Source organism: Theropithecus gelada, chromosome 13 (assembly GCF_003255815.1).
Source record: "Theropithecus gelada isolate Dixy chromosome 13, Tgel_1.0, whole genome shotgun sequence".
In the NCBI taxonomy this organism is placed as follows: Eukaryota; Metazoa; Chordata; class Mammalia; order Primates; family Cercopithecidae; genus Theropithecus; species Theropithecus gelada.
Window position 1 is genome coordinate 59307286 of NC_037681.1, and position 12764 is coordinate 59320049.

At 38.5% G+C, this 12764-nt stretch overlaps 1 protein-coding gene across 1 annotated transcript in view; it reads left to right on the plus strand.

Moving 5' to 3' along the window:
* ARHGEF33 (Rho guanine nucleotide exchange factor 33) overlaps nucleotides 1–12764 on the plus strand; it is an 85689-nt gene that overhangs the window by 30460 nt on the left and 42465 nt on the right. The window contains exons 4-7 of the mRNA XM_025355033.1: nucleotides 1182–1231; nucleotides 8781–8945; nucleotides 9740–9861; nucleotides 11139–11281. Of these exons, the coding sequence (XP_025210818.1) occupies nucleotides 1182–1231; nucleotides 8781–8945; nucleotides 9740–9861; nucleotides 11139–11281 (480 nt within the window). The remainder of the gene's footprint in view (nucleotides 1–1181; nucleotides 1232–8780; nucleotides 8946–9739; nucleotides 9862–11138; nucleotides 11282–12764) is intronic.

Consider the following 12764-nt stretch of genomic DNA (forward strand, 5'->3'; position numbering starts at 1 on the left):
GCTTGATGCATATAACGTGACACACTGGAGAAGAAGCTAAATGGATAAGCAACTAGCTGAATGTTTTACATGGATTGCCTCATCTTTATGGCCAACCAATGTAGTTCTGAAAGTGCATTCTAGGCCAACCTCTTTTTCTCCCTAGGTTGTGAATGGTTTTCTTTTCTTTTCTCTTTGCTTTTCTTTCTTTTCTTTCTTTCTTTCTTTTTCTTTTTTCTTTTTTTTTTTTTTTTTTTGACAGAGTTTCACTCTTGTTGCCCAGGCTGGAAAGCAATGGCACAATCTTGGCTCACTGTAATCCCACCTCCCGGGTTCAAGCGATTCTCCTGCTTCAGCCTCCCGACTAGCTGGGATTACAGGTGCCTGCCACCACACCCAGCTAATTTTTGTGTTTTTAGTAGAGACAGGGTTTTACCATGTTGGCCAAGCTGGTCTTGAACTCCTGACCTCAGGTGATCCACCCACCTTGGCCTCCCAAAGTGCTGCGATTAGAGGCGTGAGCCACCGCGCCTGGCCTGTGAATGGTTTTCTACAACCTACTACTTTCTCTGTGTGTGCCCTGTGCTTCCTGAAGTCTAGTATTATACATTACTGTTTTCTTCTGCCTGCATCTTTCCCAGAACCTTTCCGTTGACAATTCCTTCTATCAGCCTCTTGCCCAGGAGGACAGCAAGATTCCCTTAGCTGAACTTGGCAGTGACAGCAGGGCAGAGTTCAGAAGTCTGGCAAAGATCAGAGGTGGGGGAAGTAGAGGATATTCTATGCAGGCTTGCTGAGATCAGTAAGTGCCTGGTGAAGAGCCGCCTTCCTGACTGTAGAACTGTTCCCGCAGGTCAATTTCAGTTAGCCTCAAGAACATAAGGGAGACACTTCCTGCAAATTCCTTTCTGGCTATTTAGTAATCACACATCATTCAGTTTGGCTGAGAAACTTCCCTACTGTGGTAAAACGTGGTTTTCTATTGCAAGAGAATATCAGGTAGATAACGGTTTAGTGATTAGGATGTGTGAATATGGACACCACCTACTTCAGCTCATTCTTTGTTCCTCTGGAATCATCGGTTTCTTGTCATGCAGGCACAAATGTAGGATCCTGTAAGTTTCCTTATTCCCTGCATGTATCTGGAGAGGATAGGGACAGAATGAGTAGTGTTGATTGAACAAAGCTTTTTCTCCCTGCAGGAGAGAATGAACATATGCCGGTGAATAATCCTTCCACGCAGATTTACCAGGTAAAGACAAATCGATTGTTTCGAATGCTCCCATGTATAACAGTGATGACTCACTATTCTTTACGTGTAGATGTTTTTAGCACTCACTTCCACATATATCATTGCACTTGTTCTCTTAACAGGACTCCGAGACAGGCACCTCAGTGGGTCTCGCCACTCACAGTGCACTTTGGCGATAACTGTTTTTTTTTTTTGAGACAGGGTCTTGCTGTGTTGCCCAGTCTGGTCTTTAACTCCTGGGCTCAAGCTCAGGTTCCTGAGTAGCTAAGACTATATGTGAGCACCACTGTGCCTGGCTGAGAACTCATTATTGAAAGACAAGTTATCCCGTTTATGAAATGCAGCACTATCACCCCGACCTCAACTCTGCTTCTCTTGCTTGCTGCCCCCATCGCCATGGCCATTACACTGCAAGATAACATTTCCATCAGAGAGGAGAGGGCAAGATCTGTTTTTCTTTCTTTTCTATTTTAGCAGGGAGAATTGAGAATGAAAAGGGGGCTAACATTGCAAATGTTCAAATATCTGTACAGGAAAAACTTTCAAGCTCTTTTTAAACAATGGGAACAATTTGCTTTACAAGGAAGATGAAAGTTCTGCAAAACATCTTTGCAGTAAGAGTCATATGAGATTGCTTTGGTCCTCTAAGTGGTATTCACTTGGCTTCTGTCTCCCAACTGTAAATTTAAAGTACATCTCTGTTCTTAAAAATCATGAAACTTTATTCTGACATAATTTGTAATATAAAAGCAGCTTGGGCTAGGGAAACCCATGCTCCTCTCCAGACTTCAGGCAGTGCTTCCTGGAATACGTGAAAAGGAAGAAAACCTTGACAGAGCTTGGTGGGGGTTGGGAGAAAGGATGCTTTCAAAGTTGATCTAAGGTTTTAAGCCCTGGTCACTGGGAAAAAGAGTACTCTCTCAAGCAGAAATACAGGAGTCCAGAAGACTAGATAGTTTAGGGGAAACATTATTTAGATTTGTCTAGTTTAAGTGACGGTAAAGTGAAAATGACAACTAGTTCCCAGAATTATCATGTAAGAGATCTTTGCTGTAGACCAAACTGGAGCAAATCAACACAAGATTATGGAAACATGATTTAACCATATTGCCCCTAGACTCAGGCCAGCTATAGGATGAATGGGGGAAACAGCATCATTTCAACTGAATACACATTTATTGGGCAGTTACTATGTGCAAAGTCTACTGCTTGGCCTCATGGCAGATTAAACAGATGAAACAGACATTCTCATTGATTTTTCTGTGTCCACAACCTGAAAAACACATAGAATAATAGTTCTTACAAGGTAGGCTGTTGAAAGGATTGTGATAGAGGCGTTGATAAAATTCTGTGGGGAAGGGATGATTTAGTATTGACTGGAGGATTTGATTTGGTACTTAAGGACAAGTTGATCATTTGACAAGTAGGTATAGGTAAGGTTGTTTTGGGCAGGGAGACTAGCTTGAACAAAGGCCTAGAAGCAAAAAAAACGGGTCTTCACTCAGTGCTGCTTTGATGCCTCACTGGTCCAAGTCCTCCAGACGCTTTCCCTGTCCACCTCCCCTCTGTTCTCATCTGACCTGTGTATGACATTTGAATGAGTGTGAGTACCTCTTTAAAGTCAGGTATGATTTAAAGTCTATTATAGATTTTATGTAGGTCACTCCCTGAATGTTGGCTAAATATAGCTGCAGTGGGGGTGGCCTCATTATCTTATTGCACTACAAATCCTAGTACATCTGTTCGCAGTGGAACACACAAAGCAATGGAAATGAAGTTGGTCTATATGACCTCTGTGATGCTATTATAACCCATCCTTGTTTTAAAAGAACACTTCCTAAGCCCCAGTCTGTTTACTCCAAGCAACAGTTAACCAAAAGAAGAAGAAGAAAGAGGAGAAGTAAAGAAAGAAGAAGAGAAGGAGAAAGGAGGGAGCTGGGGAGGAGTTAACCATAATAGAATAAGATCTATAATAGAAGGGAGGGCACCTGAAGCAAAATATAATATTTTGGTAGTTCTCTACCTCATTTTATTTTCTGGATAGATCCTATCCCTACCTGACATTATCGTATATATCATCTTGTTTGTTTTTTAATTTTCTGTCTTCTCATCTAGAATGTAAGCTCTAAGGGCAGGAATTTAGTCCATTTTGCTCTCTGTTGTATTCTCAGTGTAAAGTACAATGCCTGGCATATAATACATATTCAATAAATATGAGTTGAATGAATGAATGGATGACTATATTACAAGATGTCTGTATTGCTTTGAGCCAAGAGGTCTCATGCAGTCATTCAGTCTTGTGCCAAACAGTGTTGGAAATATTTTTGTCTGGTTCTTTGGAAAAAAAGAAGAGATCCTCACTTCATACCCCAATCAAAACAAATGCCAAAGTGGATTAAAGGCTTAAATATAAAAAATTCAAACCATAAAATTTTAAAATAAGTGAGTATTTATTTTGTCTCCAAATGTGAAATATCTAAGTTAAAAAGCAATGGAAGAAATCACAAAGAAAGAGATTTGAGAATTCATCCACATTACAATTTAAACTATTTCCATAAAAAAAATGTTAAACAAATTCAGAGGCAAATGACAAAATCAGAAAGACACAACAAATATTTCAAGGTTTAATTATAAATAAGTAGTTCATGAAGGTCAATAAAAATGGAAACTTCTAAAACCCTAATAGAAAATTAGCAAATAACACAGACAATTTACCAAAGTAAAATTATAGATAGCGAAGAAAAAGTTGAAGCTCAAAGAAGCAATGATTAAAATAAGGAGTATTATATTTTGACTAATTAGCAAATAATAATTAATAATATTTAGTTCTGGTGAGTGTGTGTAATTGTTAGAAACTTTTAGAAAAGTCTATTCCGTATTTCCTTTTTCTCTTATCCTTTGTCCACTGCACATACCCCTCTCAAAGTCGTTGAATCAGATCTCTTTTCCCGAGTCAGATGGTATCATTTCACCCTAGATTACTTCATTTTGCATATGGATTATTAAAATTATGATCTCATTAACATGAGAGGGGATCCCATAATTAAGGCAACAGACATAGTAACTGCACAATTTAATGCTAGTCCAACACTCACACTAATGATTTCAACTCCAACTGTGTTTTAAGCTCACTTGTAGTCTTAGGAATGTAAACACTGTGGCTTCTTCTATTTCTATTGTTTTATATATTTTATTATTCAAGGTATGTTTTTCTAAATCCATGAATTTAGGACATTACATATCACATATAATGTTTCCAAGAATATACAGCCATATTGCTATAACTTTTCAAATCCGCTGGTCAAATATAATTTGCATAGTTATTAATTAGTTGAATATATTGCCTCCCTGTGATATAGTAGCTTTCCCTTTGGGTCAAACACTACCTGACATCTTTGACCCACAGGCATTTCATATTTAGGAATTTATTCTAAGGAAATAATCTGAAATATATACAAAACTTTAAAACAAAAACATAGTATGACAGCATTAGTTATAACACTGAAAAATTACAAGCAACATAAATTTCCAACAAAAGTGAATGGGTAGGTAAACTCTGGCAAATTCATAGGATGGAATATCATGTAGCCATCAAACGTAGACATTTAGAAAAATTTTGAAGGTTATCGTAAATGCCTTATTAGAATATTAGGAGGGAAAAAAGAGAGGTAGAATCAAAATATATCTGCAGTGTGATTTCAACCATATAAACATCTGCATTTATATGCATAGAACAAAATAGAAGGAAATGTGAGTGTTAATGGTTGTACTGAAATAATGAAATTTGGGATGATTCTATTTGGCAATTCTCTTTTTTCTTCTTTATTTTTCTCCGTAATGAAAATAATTTAAGAAAATAAGTGATGTTCCAAAAGGACCTCTAACTGAAACACTATGGGAACCAGTCCTACAGTAATAGGTTTCATCATCAACACTGCCGTTGAAAGTTTTCTAGGATTTGTAAATCCTGATTGAGACTCAGTCTCTTTTTGCCATTGAGGAATATTCTTCTGATACTAGAGAAGTTAACTCTTCTAGGCCTGTGGTGTATCCGGGGATCAATAAGATAAAGTTCCAGCACACCAGGCTGCATGTCAGTCTCAATAAGGCCCTGCAAGAATGACTTGAAGGGTCAGCCTCTGCAGGGAATGTAGAGGAGTAGATACGGGAAGTTTACTCTCGACATTCAGATTACTTGCTCCTCACTTTCTATTTTAAATCATTGCACCTCTGGGGATCAATAAAGAGCCCTACAATTGGAAGATGGAAGTTGGCAGAAAACTCTTGTTGCTTCTGCAGTGACCCTGGTTTAGGGGGGAATCCAAAGCAATTACCTTGGCCTCCTTGCCATCGTGTATGTACCACTGCGAAACACCTGGCTTTTGCTTTTATAGAATTGTAGGAATTGGGAGGTTTCCCAAACCTTGACATTTATGACTTTGCAAGGTTCCCAAGCCACAGGTCCAGTCCCCCTAATTTACCTCTTGGTAGCCTCCTGGCCTGGGTAATGTGGCAAAAAGGAAGAAATGCCCATAAAACACACGTTGAAATTTGTGAAAATTAAGTTTGAGGCCTGAGGGATCTCTCATGAAAAAAAAAATTGGAAGACACTGACTAAAATTCATCTTAAGAAGAGTTAAGAAGCCAAGAAAAGAAAGAAAATTGAGAATCAGAAATTAAGAGCAGGAAATAGGAAGAATTCGGACTCCTCTCCCCTATTTCTTTGAGCCTAAGATGCCCTCTGTGGTACCGTAGGCTTCGAAGTACAAGTCTTCCCTGAACCTACCTCCAGTGGGAGCCCGCCTCCAGCGGCAGGATGGAGGGATCATAACCTCTCTAGAGCAGCTTCATGAAAAAATCAACGAGATGAGGAACGTGTTCAACTCGCTGGAGAACAAGGTAGACACCCGTTTCTAATCCTTGGGGTGGGCTGTGGGCTGTCAAAAAAGAAAGCTGAAGAGAGAGCAGAGAAAAGATGTTAAGACCGTGTCTTCACAGTATTTATTGTTTACAAGGGAGTGGTCAGGTTGATAGTTGAAAAGCACTCTGTAGGGGCTAAAGAGACTAAGATCCCTCAGCATCTTAAAAGTGACGTGTTGTATCAGGTGTGTGTCCTCCTGACGGCTTCCCCTCCCTGGCTGGTCAGGGCTGTGAAGCTGTTTACAAAGCAGTAGCAACACTTCAGTGGCAGGTACCCATGGAGCTCAGAGTAATATGTTGGTAGGAAATGGGCACACAACTCAAAAAGAGCTTCAGAATTCCCAGAGTTCCTATGTCACCTGGCTGTTAGGGGAAATTTCAGTAAGTTTTTGAGAGCTGGGGTTCTGCAGGCAGGAAGGTCCTTTTCCTAGGAGTCTGCTGCTGCCTTTTGGTCTCTGCAGAAAACTCTGCCTAAGGAAGCAAGGATAATGAAACCTATTTCTGTTGGGTAGTGGTTCCCCTTTTTTTTTTTCCCCCAAGCAGGAAACCTAAGTGAATGTTACTAAGAAGAATGTCAGCTTTCCTTCTTCCAATTTTAAAACTTGCATACATTTTTGATTTGATGTTATATAGCCATCACTTTTGTTTATTTTGCTTACAGAAGATACATTTACATAATGAAAAATTACCAGATCAGAAAGTGGTTGATCTGGTGATTTAATCCACCATGATGACTGAGTTAGGATGTAAGCCAAAATCAATTGCAAAGATTCATTATAATTAAAAATGATTGAAATGAAAAATAGATTGCTCATGATGTTTCCCAGCCTTCTAGCCCCAAATACTTGACAAGCCCTGCTTTTTTCCTCAAAATGATCTCTCTGGTTCCTCTTATTTCTCTCTATTCCCAGCAATCCTTTGTAAGGCACAATGAACCACAAAATCCTATATTTTTAAAATGTGATATAGGAGACAAAGTCACTGTATAGTGAGTGGGAGGTGCCATTGCAGGTGGGAATCATGTGGATGACCTGATTCTGAAAATTTTCAGAAATACACATTCAAAGAAATTTGTTAAGGTATCTGGACTTTAGTTTTCATTCCTTTAAAGTAAAAATACTTGAGGCCGGGCGCAGTGGCTCACGCCTGTAATCCCAGCACTTTGGGAGGCCAAGGCAGTTGGATCACCTGAGATCAGGAGTTCAAGAGCAGCCCGACCAATATGGTGAAACTCCGTCTCTACTAAAAACACAAAAATTAGCCAGGTGTGGTGGCACATGCCTGTAATCCTAGCTACTTGGGAGGCTGAGACAGGAGAATCACTTGAACCCGGGAGGCAGAGTTTGCAGTGAGCCGAGATTATGCCACTGCACTCCAGCCTGGGTGACAGAGCAAGACCCTGTCTCAAAACAAGACAAAACAACAACAACAACAACAACAACAAAACTTGATTATAGAATAAACCTTCTAAATGGTTCTGTTTTAAAGAGACACGTGGAGCTAAGAGTTCCTCTACTTAACAGAGTGTAAGATCATAAATGTCAAGAAAGTAATGTTATTATCTTATTGTTATTATTAACTTACTGTCTGTTGAAAATGCTTTTTTCATTTGTTCAATAAATAAAACTGAACTTTAGAAGTGCTCCATTTTCTCCACATTTCTGTTTGTGCTTAACTTTTTGATTTACCACCTAAAGGGGGAGAAGAATGAACATTTCTTGAACATCTGTATACCAAGCATGTGCTATGGTAGGCCGCTTACCTACGTTTACTCATTTAATTCTCAAGGCAGCCCTGTGAAATAGATATTATTATAGCTATTTTATGGATGAGAAAACTGCTACAAAAAAGTTAACCAACGTTTCTAAGGTCTTAGTACTTTAGGGTAGAACTAGGATTTGTACCCTACCTGATCCCAAACACCTCTTTCTTTATGTCAAAGTTGACCTACATGACCAGGACTGACTGCTGAAGATGATTCATATCACCATCAACAACATTCTGAGCTCCTACCATACCCTACCAGATATTTCTGTGCCTTCCTTATGAGTTAAAGCCCACTGTCATTGAAAATACTGTTACCTCCTTTCCCATGATATCATCTAAGAGCATTTTTTTTTAAAAAAAAAAAACCTTCTTTCCTTTCAAATAAATTCTCAGTTATGCTTAGTTGTTTCTGTTTATTCTTTAATTTCTTAAGAAAACAAGAACTGAATTTCCTTGCCTCGCATAATAACCAGAGAGAATATGACCCATTTTCTTCTTTCACAGAATTCAAAGAGTTATTGGATCAAGATTCACATACATGTTTCTTTTCAAGCAAATCTCATTTTAATCAAAGGTGTTAGAATAAATAGAAGCTTGTAGAAGCACTTGTAAACTTAATTAACAGCTTGTTTTCTTGTCATTTATCAAGCTTCAGCATGTGCTGTATATAAAGAAGACACTCTTTTTCTTAGATACACGGGACCAAGGTTGTCTTAAGTTGTCCAAACTGAAGTACACTAGTAAATGAGGTCTGTAGATTTTCAGGAGCCTCATTTCTCAAACAAAAGAAAAATTCAAGGGCCAATGGTGCCACTTATAAGAATTTCCAGCAAATTGAATTAACTTTTCATGCGTTATTTAGTTGCAGGCACTGGCCTCCGAACTCAAAACTGGCTTCACAGAAGCAATGCAAGAACTGTCAAGAATTCAACATGGAGAATATGCTTTGGAAGAAAAGGTTAAGAGCTGCAGATGTTCCATGGAAGAAAAAGTTACTGAGATGAAGAATTCATTAAACTATTTCAAGGTAGGCCCCTCTTTAATTTCCCTGCTGACAAAAGAATTTTGGTCTCGGTAACAGGAGTAGAAAACTTGCCTTTTTCTGGCTGGGCATGGTGGCTCACACCTGTAATCCCAGCACTTTGGGAGGCCAAGGCCAGCGGATCACAAGGTCAGGAGTTCAAGACCACCCTGGCCAATATGGTGAAACGCTGTCTCTACTAAAAATACAAAAATTAGCTGGGTGTGGTGGTGGGCACCTGTAGTTCCAGCTACTTGGGAGGCTGAGGCAGGAGAATCACTTGAACCAGGAAGTGGAGGTTGCATTGAGCTGAGATCATGTCACTGCACTCCAGCCTGGGCGACAGAGCAAGAATCTGTCTCAAAAAAAAAAAAAAAAAAAAAAGAAAAAAGAAAACTTGCCTTTTTCCATAGCAGTCAAATATAAGAATTTTTCCTCTTGGCCATTCATAGTTATCATGGAAAAATATCTTTCATGTTTTCTTTTTTGTAGCTCTGTGTTAAAATTTGATGCCACAATGGAAGTATAAATTTTTTAAATCTCTCATTCATTCAATAAGTATGTATTTAAAGTGTACAGTGTGCTAGATTATGTGATATACTTTTACCCCACATATAACCCATACATTACCCATAATAACCTATCAGATATTGAGAACCAGCATAACCTTGTCTTTGTTTCATAATGATAGTTGTCTGGATGCTTCTAAATTTCAATTGAATTAAAAATAATTTATTGTACAGTCAATACTGTGCTAACCCATGTACCACGTTAAAACATAGCAATTCTTATTTTTTTAGGAAGAACTGAGCAATGCCATGTCGATGATCCAAGCCATTACCTCCAAACAAGAAGAAATGCAACAGAAAATCGAACAGCTTCAACAGGAGAAGCGAAGAGAATCTCGAAAAGTTAAAGCCAAGTGAGTGTCTTTTAAAAATGTACCAAAGGCAAACCCATAAGCAATGGCTTCTGCAGAGGCACCCGGAACACCTTCCCCACTCTCAGTATACAGCCTGCTGGCCACTGTGCTCCACAGCTCGGCATGCAACGGAGGTTATAGAATTATAAAATGGGTTAATACGAAAGACAGATGGTACCTATTACATAGAAAAATCCATTTAATATGATATGTAAAATTAAAGTGACATAAAATGGCATGAATGCTTTGATTACAAGTATAAAAATATGTAAAATAACAACTAGAAAGATACACTTAAAAATAATGATAGTTGTGTTAAGATAGTGGCACCATCAGTGATTTTCTTTTTTTATTAATTTTGTAAAATGTCTCTAATGCAATTATTATTTTAATTCTAGGGTTGAAAATAAATTTATGTTAAACGATGTCTGGACCAGGTTGAATCAAGTAAAGTTTCACCATTAAACATACATAATCTTTATTGTCACTTATGTGATTGTGGTTTTGTTTTTCCTTTTTTCTTTCTTTTTTTTTTTGGAGACAGAATCTTGCCCTGTTGCCCACGCTAGAGTAGTGGTATGATCACAGCTCACTTCAGTCTTGTACTCCTGGGCTCAAATGATTCTCCCACCTCAGTCTCCTGAGTAGCTGGGACTATAGGTGTGGCCCCCATGCTAGCTAATTTAAAAAAAAAAATTGTAGAAATGGGGTTTCCTTATGTTTTCCCAGGCTGGTCTTGGACTCCTGGGCTCAAGTGATCCTCCTGCCTCGGCCTCCCAAAGTGTTGGGATTACAGGCATGAGCCACAGTGCTCAACTTACGTGTTTTTAATATTATCAAATTGAAAATAGAAATGTAGGAATAATATGTGTGTGACCTTGGAGAATAGGTTGTTTTCAGGAGAGGATTTGCTGCTTCCTGGTACTTTTGAATTGCATTGCTAAGCAAACATAAATCATTTCAAGCAAATTGTCACCACTGCAAACTCTAAAGATCCCGATGAGAAGGAAGCCAGTAACAAAAAAATAAGAATGTGGATATTATAATTAGAAGGGTGATTTGTAAATATTTGAAGTTTTTTCTCCAGCTGAGGTGATGAATTAAGTTGAACCATATGAATTGCTAGTATTTGACCACTTTTAATTTTCAAAAATAGCAATTTATATAGTTCAACCTAATAATTCAGACATTTTCTTGAGTTGTTCTGAACTGAATCTCCTCGTAACCTATCAGATATTAAGAACCAGAATAGCCTTGTCTTTGTTTCTCTTTCTTAGGAAAACTCAAAAAGAAGAGCACAGCTCCCAGGCCGGGCCTGCCCAAGCCCAAGGAAGTCCTTTTCGTTCAATCAATATCCCTGAGCCTGTTCTTCCAAGCGAAGACTTTACCAACCTTTTGCCTTCTCAGGCCTATGAAAAAGGTACAGTTCACAAATCATACTGAATTAATCAAGTATTTTTTCCCTGATTCCTAGGGCTTAAGAATGGGCTTAAACCCTCCATCTTTGTTAAAAGAAAATGGTGTATTGCGTAGAATTTTTCTGCTTGTAACTGAAATTTAGAAGAATCCAGAGGATCTAAGAGACCACAAGAGTCTGCCCAATTTTAAATATTTTTTTTGGGGGGGGGCAGAATATTAATCTGGATACTTCTAAATTTCAACTGAATTAAAATCATTGTACAGTCAATACTGTGCTAACCCATAAGAGAGAAATGTTAGAAAAAATATCACTTACTCTAATAAGTTATTTTATTGGCAGTCTAACTCAGCACCTGTCTTTCTCTGGAAAACCAGAGCTGATGCTGCCTATGGGCTGAAACAGTCACCACTCTTATTCCTGACCTTTGGGATGTTAGAACAGATATTAAAAAATGGTACCGAAGAAACTGGCTTTCCAGTGGAGGTCTGAGTTTTGGTTATTAACTTATGTTCAACTCAGGAAAAGTAAAAAACAAACAAAAAAATTTGCCACATCTTTGTATCCTCAACCATGTCTACCAAAGCACCTGTAGACAGAAAAATAAATGTAGATATTAACATTGTTTAGATGACATTTCCTCTTATTTATGGTCTCACGTAGAAAGTCCTCAAGACAAAGACTCAATGATTTCTCAACCAACTGTCAGTGTGTCAAAGGCAGGGTTGGTGGTTTTCTATCCTTAAGACTAATGGAACAATTTGGTTTATATACTCATAGACAATGTGTATTCTGACTAACTGAATCTAAAAATCTAAATCAAGTGGCTTTTAATTGTTATACTTCGAAGTACAGATTTGCCTTTTTAATTTTTTTTTTTTTTTTTTTTGAGATAGAGTCTCGCTCTGTTGCCCAGGCTGGAGTGCAGTGGCAAGATCTCAGCTCACTGCAACCTCTGCCTCCCAGGTTCAAGTGATTCTCCCGCCTCTGCCTCCACCTCCCAAGCAGCTGGGACTACAGGCATCACCATGCCTTGCTAATTTTTTGTATTTTTAGTAGAGACAGGGGTTTCACCATGTTGGCCAGGCTCGTCTCGAACTGCTAATTTCAAGTCATCCACCCACCTCGGCCTCCCAAAGTGCTGGGATTACAGGCGTGAGCCACCGTGCCTGGCCTGTCTTTTTATTTTTATTTTTTTACCTGTTTGAGTAATTCATTGAGAGACTGATAGGCGCAGCCTAGGAAAACTCACTTGATCCATCTGGGGACTGGGTTCATTGCAGGTGGCTCTATTTTCTTTCCTCTAGGACATGAACAGCTCTACATAAAAGGATGATCCTATCTGGGAAAGAGTATAGTATAGGATAGGCTTAGAATGTAAAAGTCAGTTCAATGCCAATCTGGAGCAGCTAAACATGTTCATAAGATAAAAGGTTAAAAATTATCTTTACAAAGTAAATTTGTGCATGTTTAGACAATGTGTAAC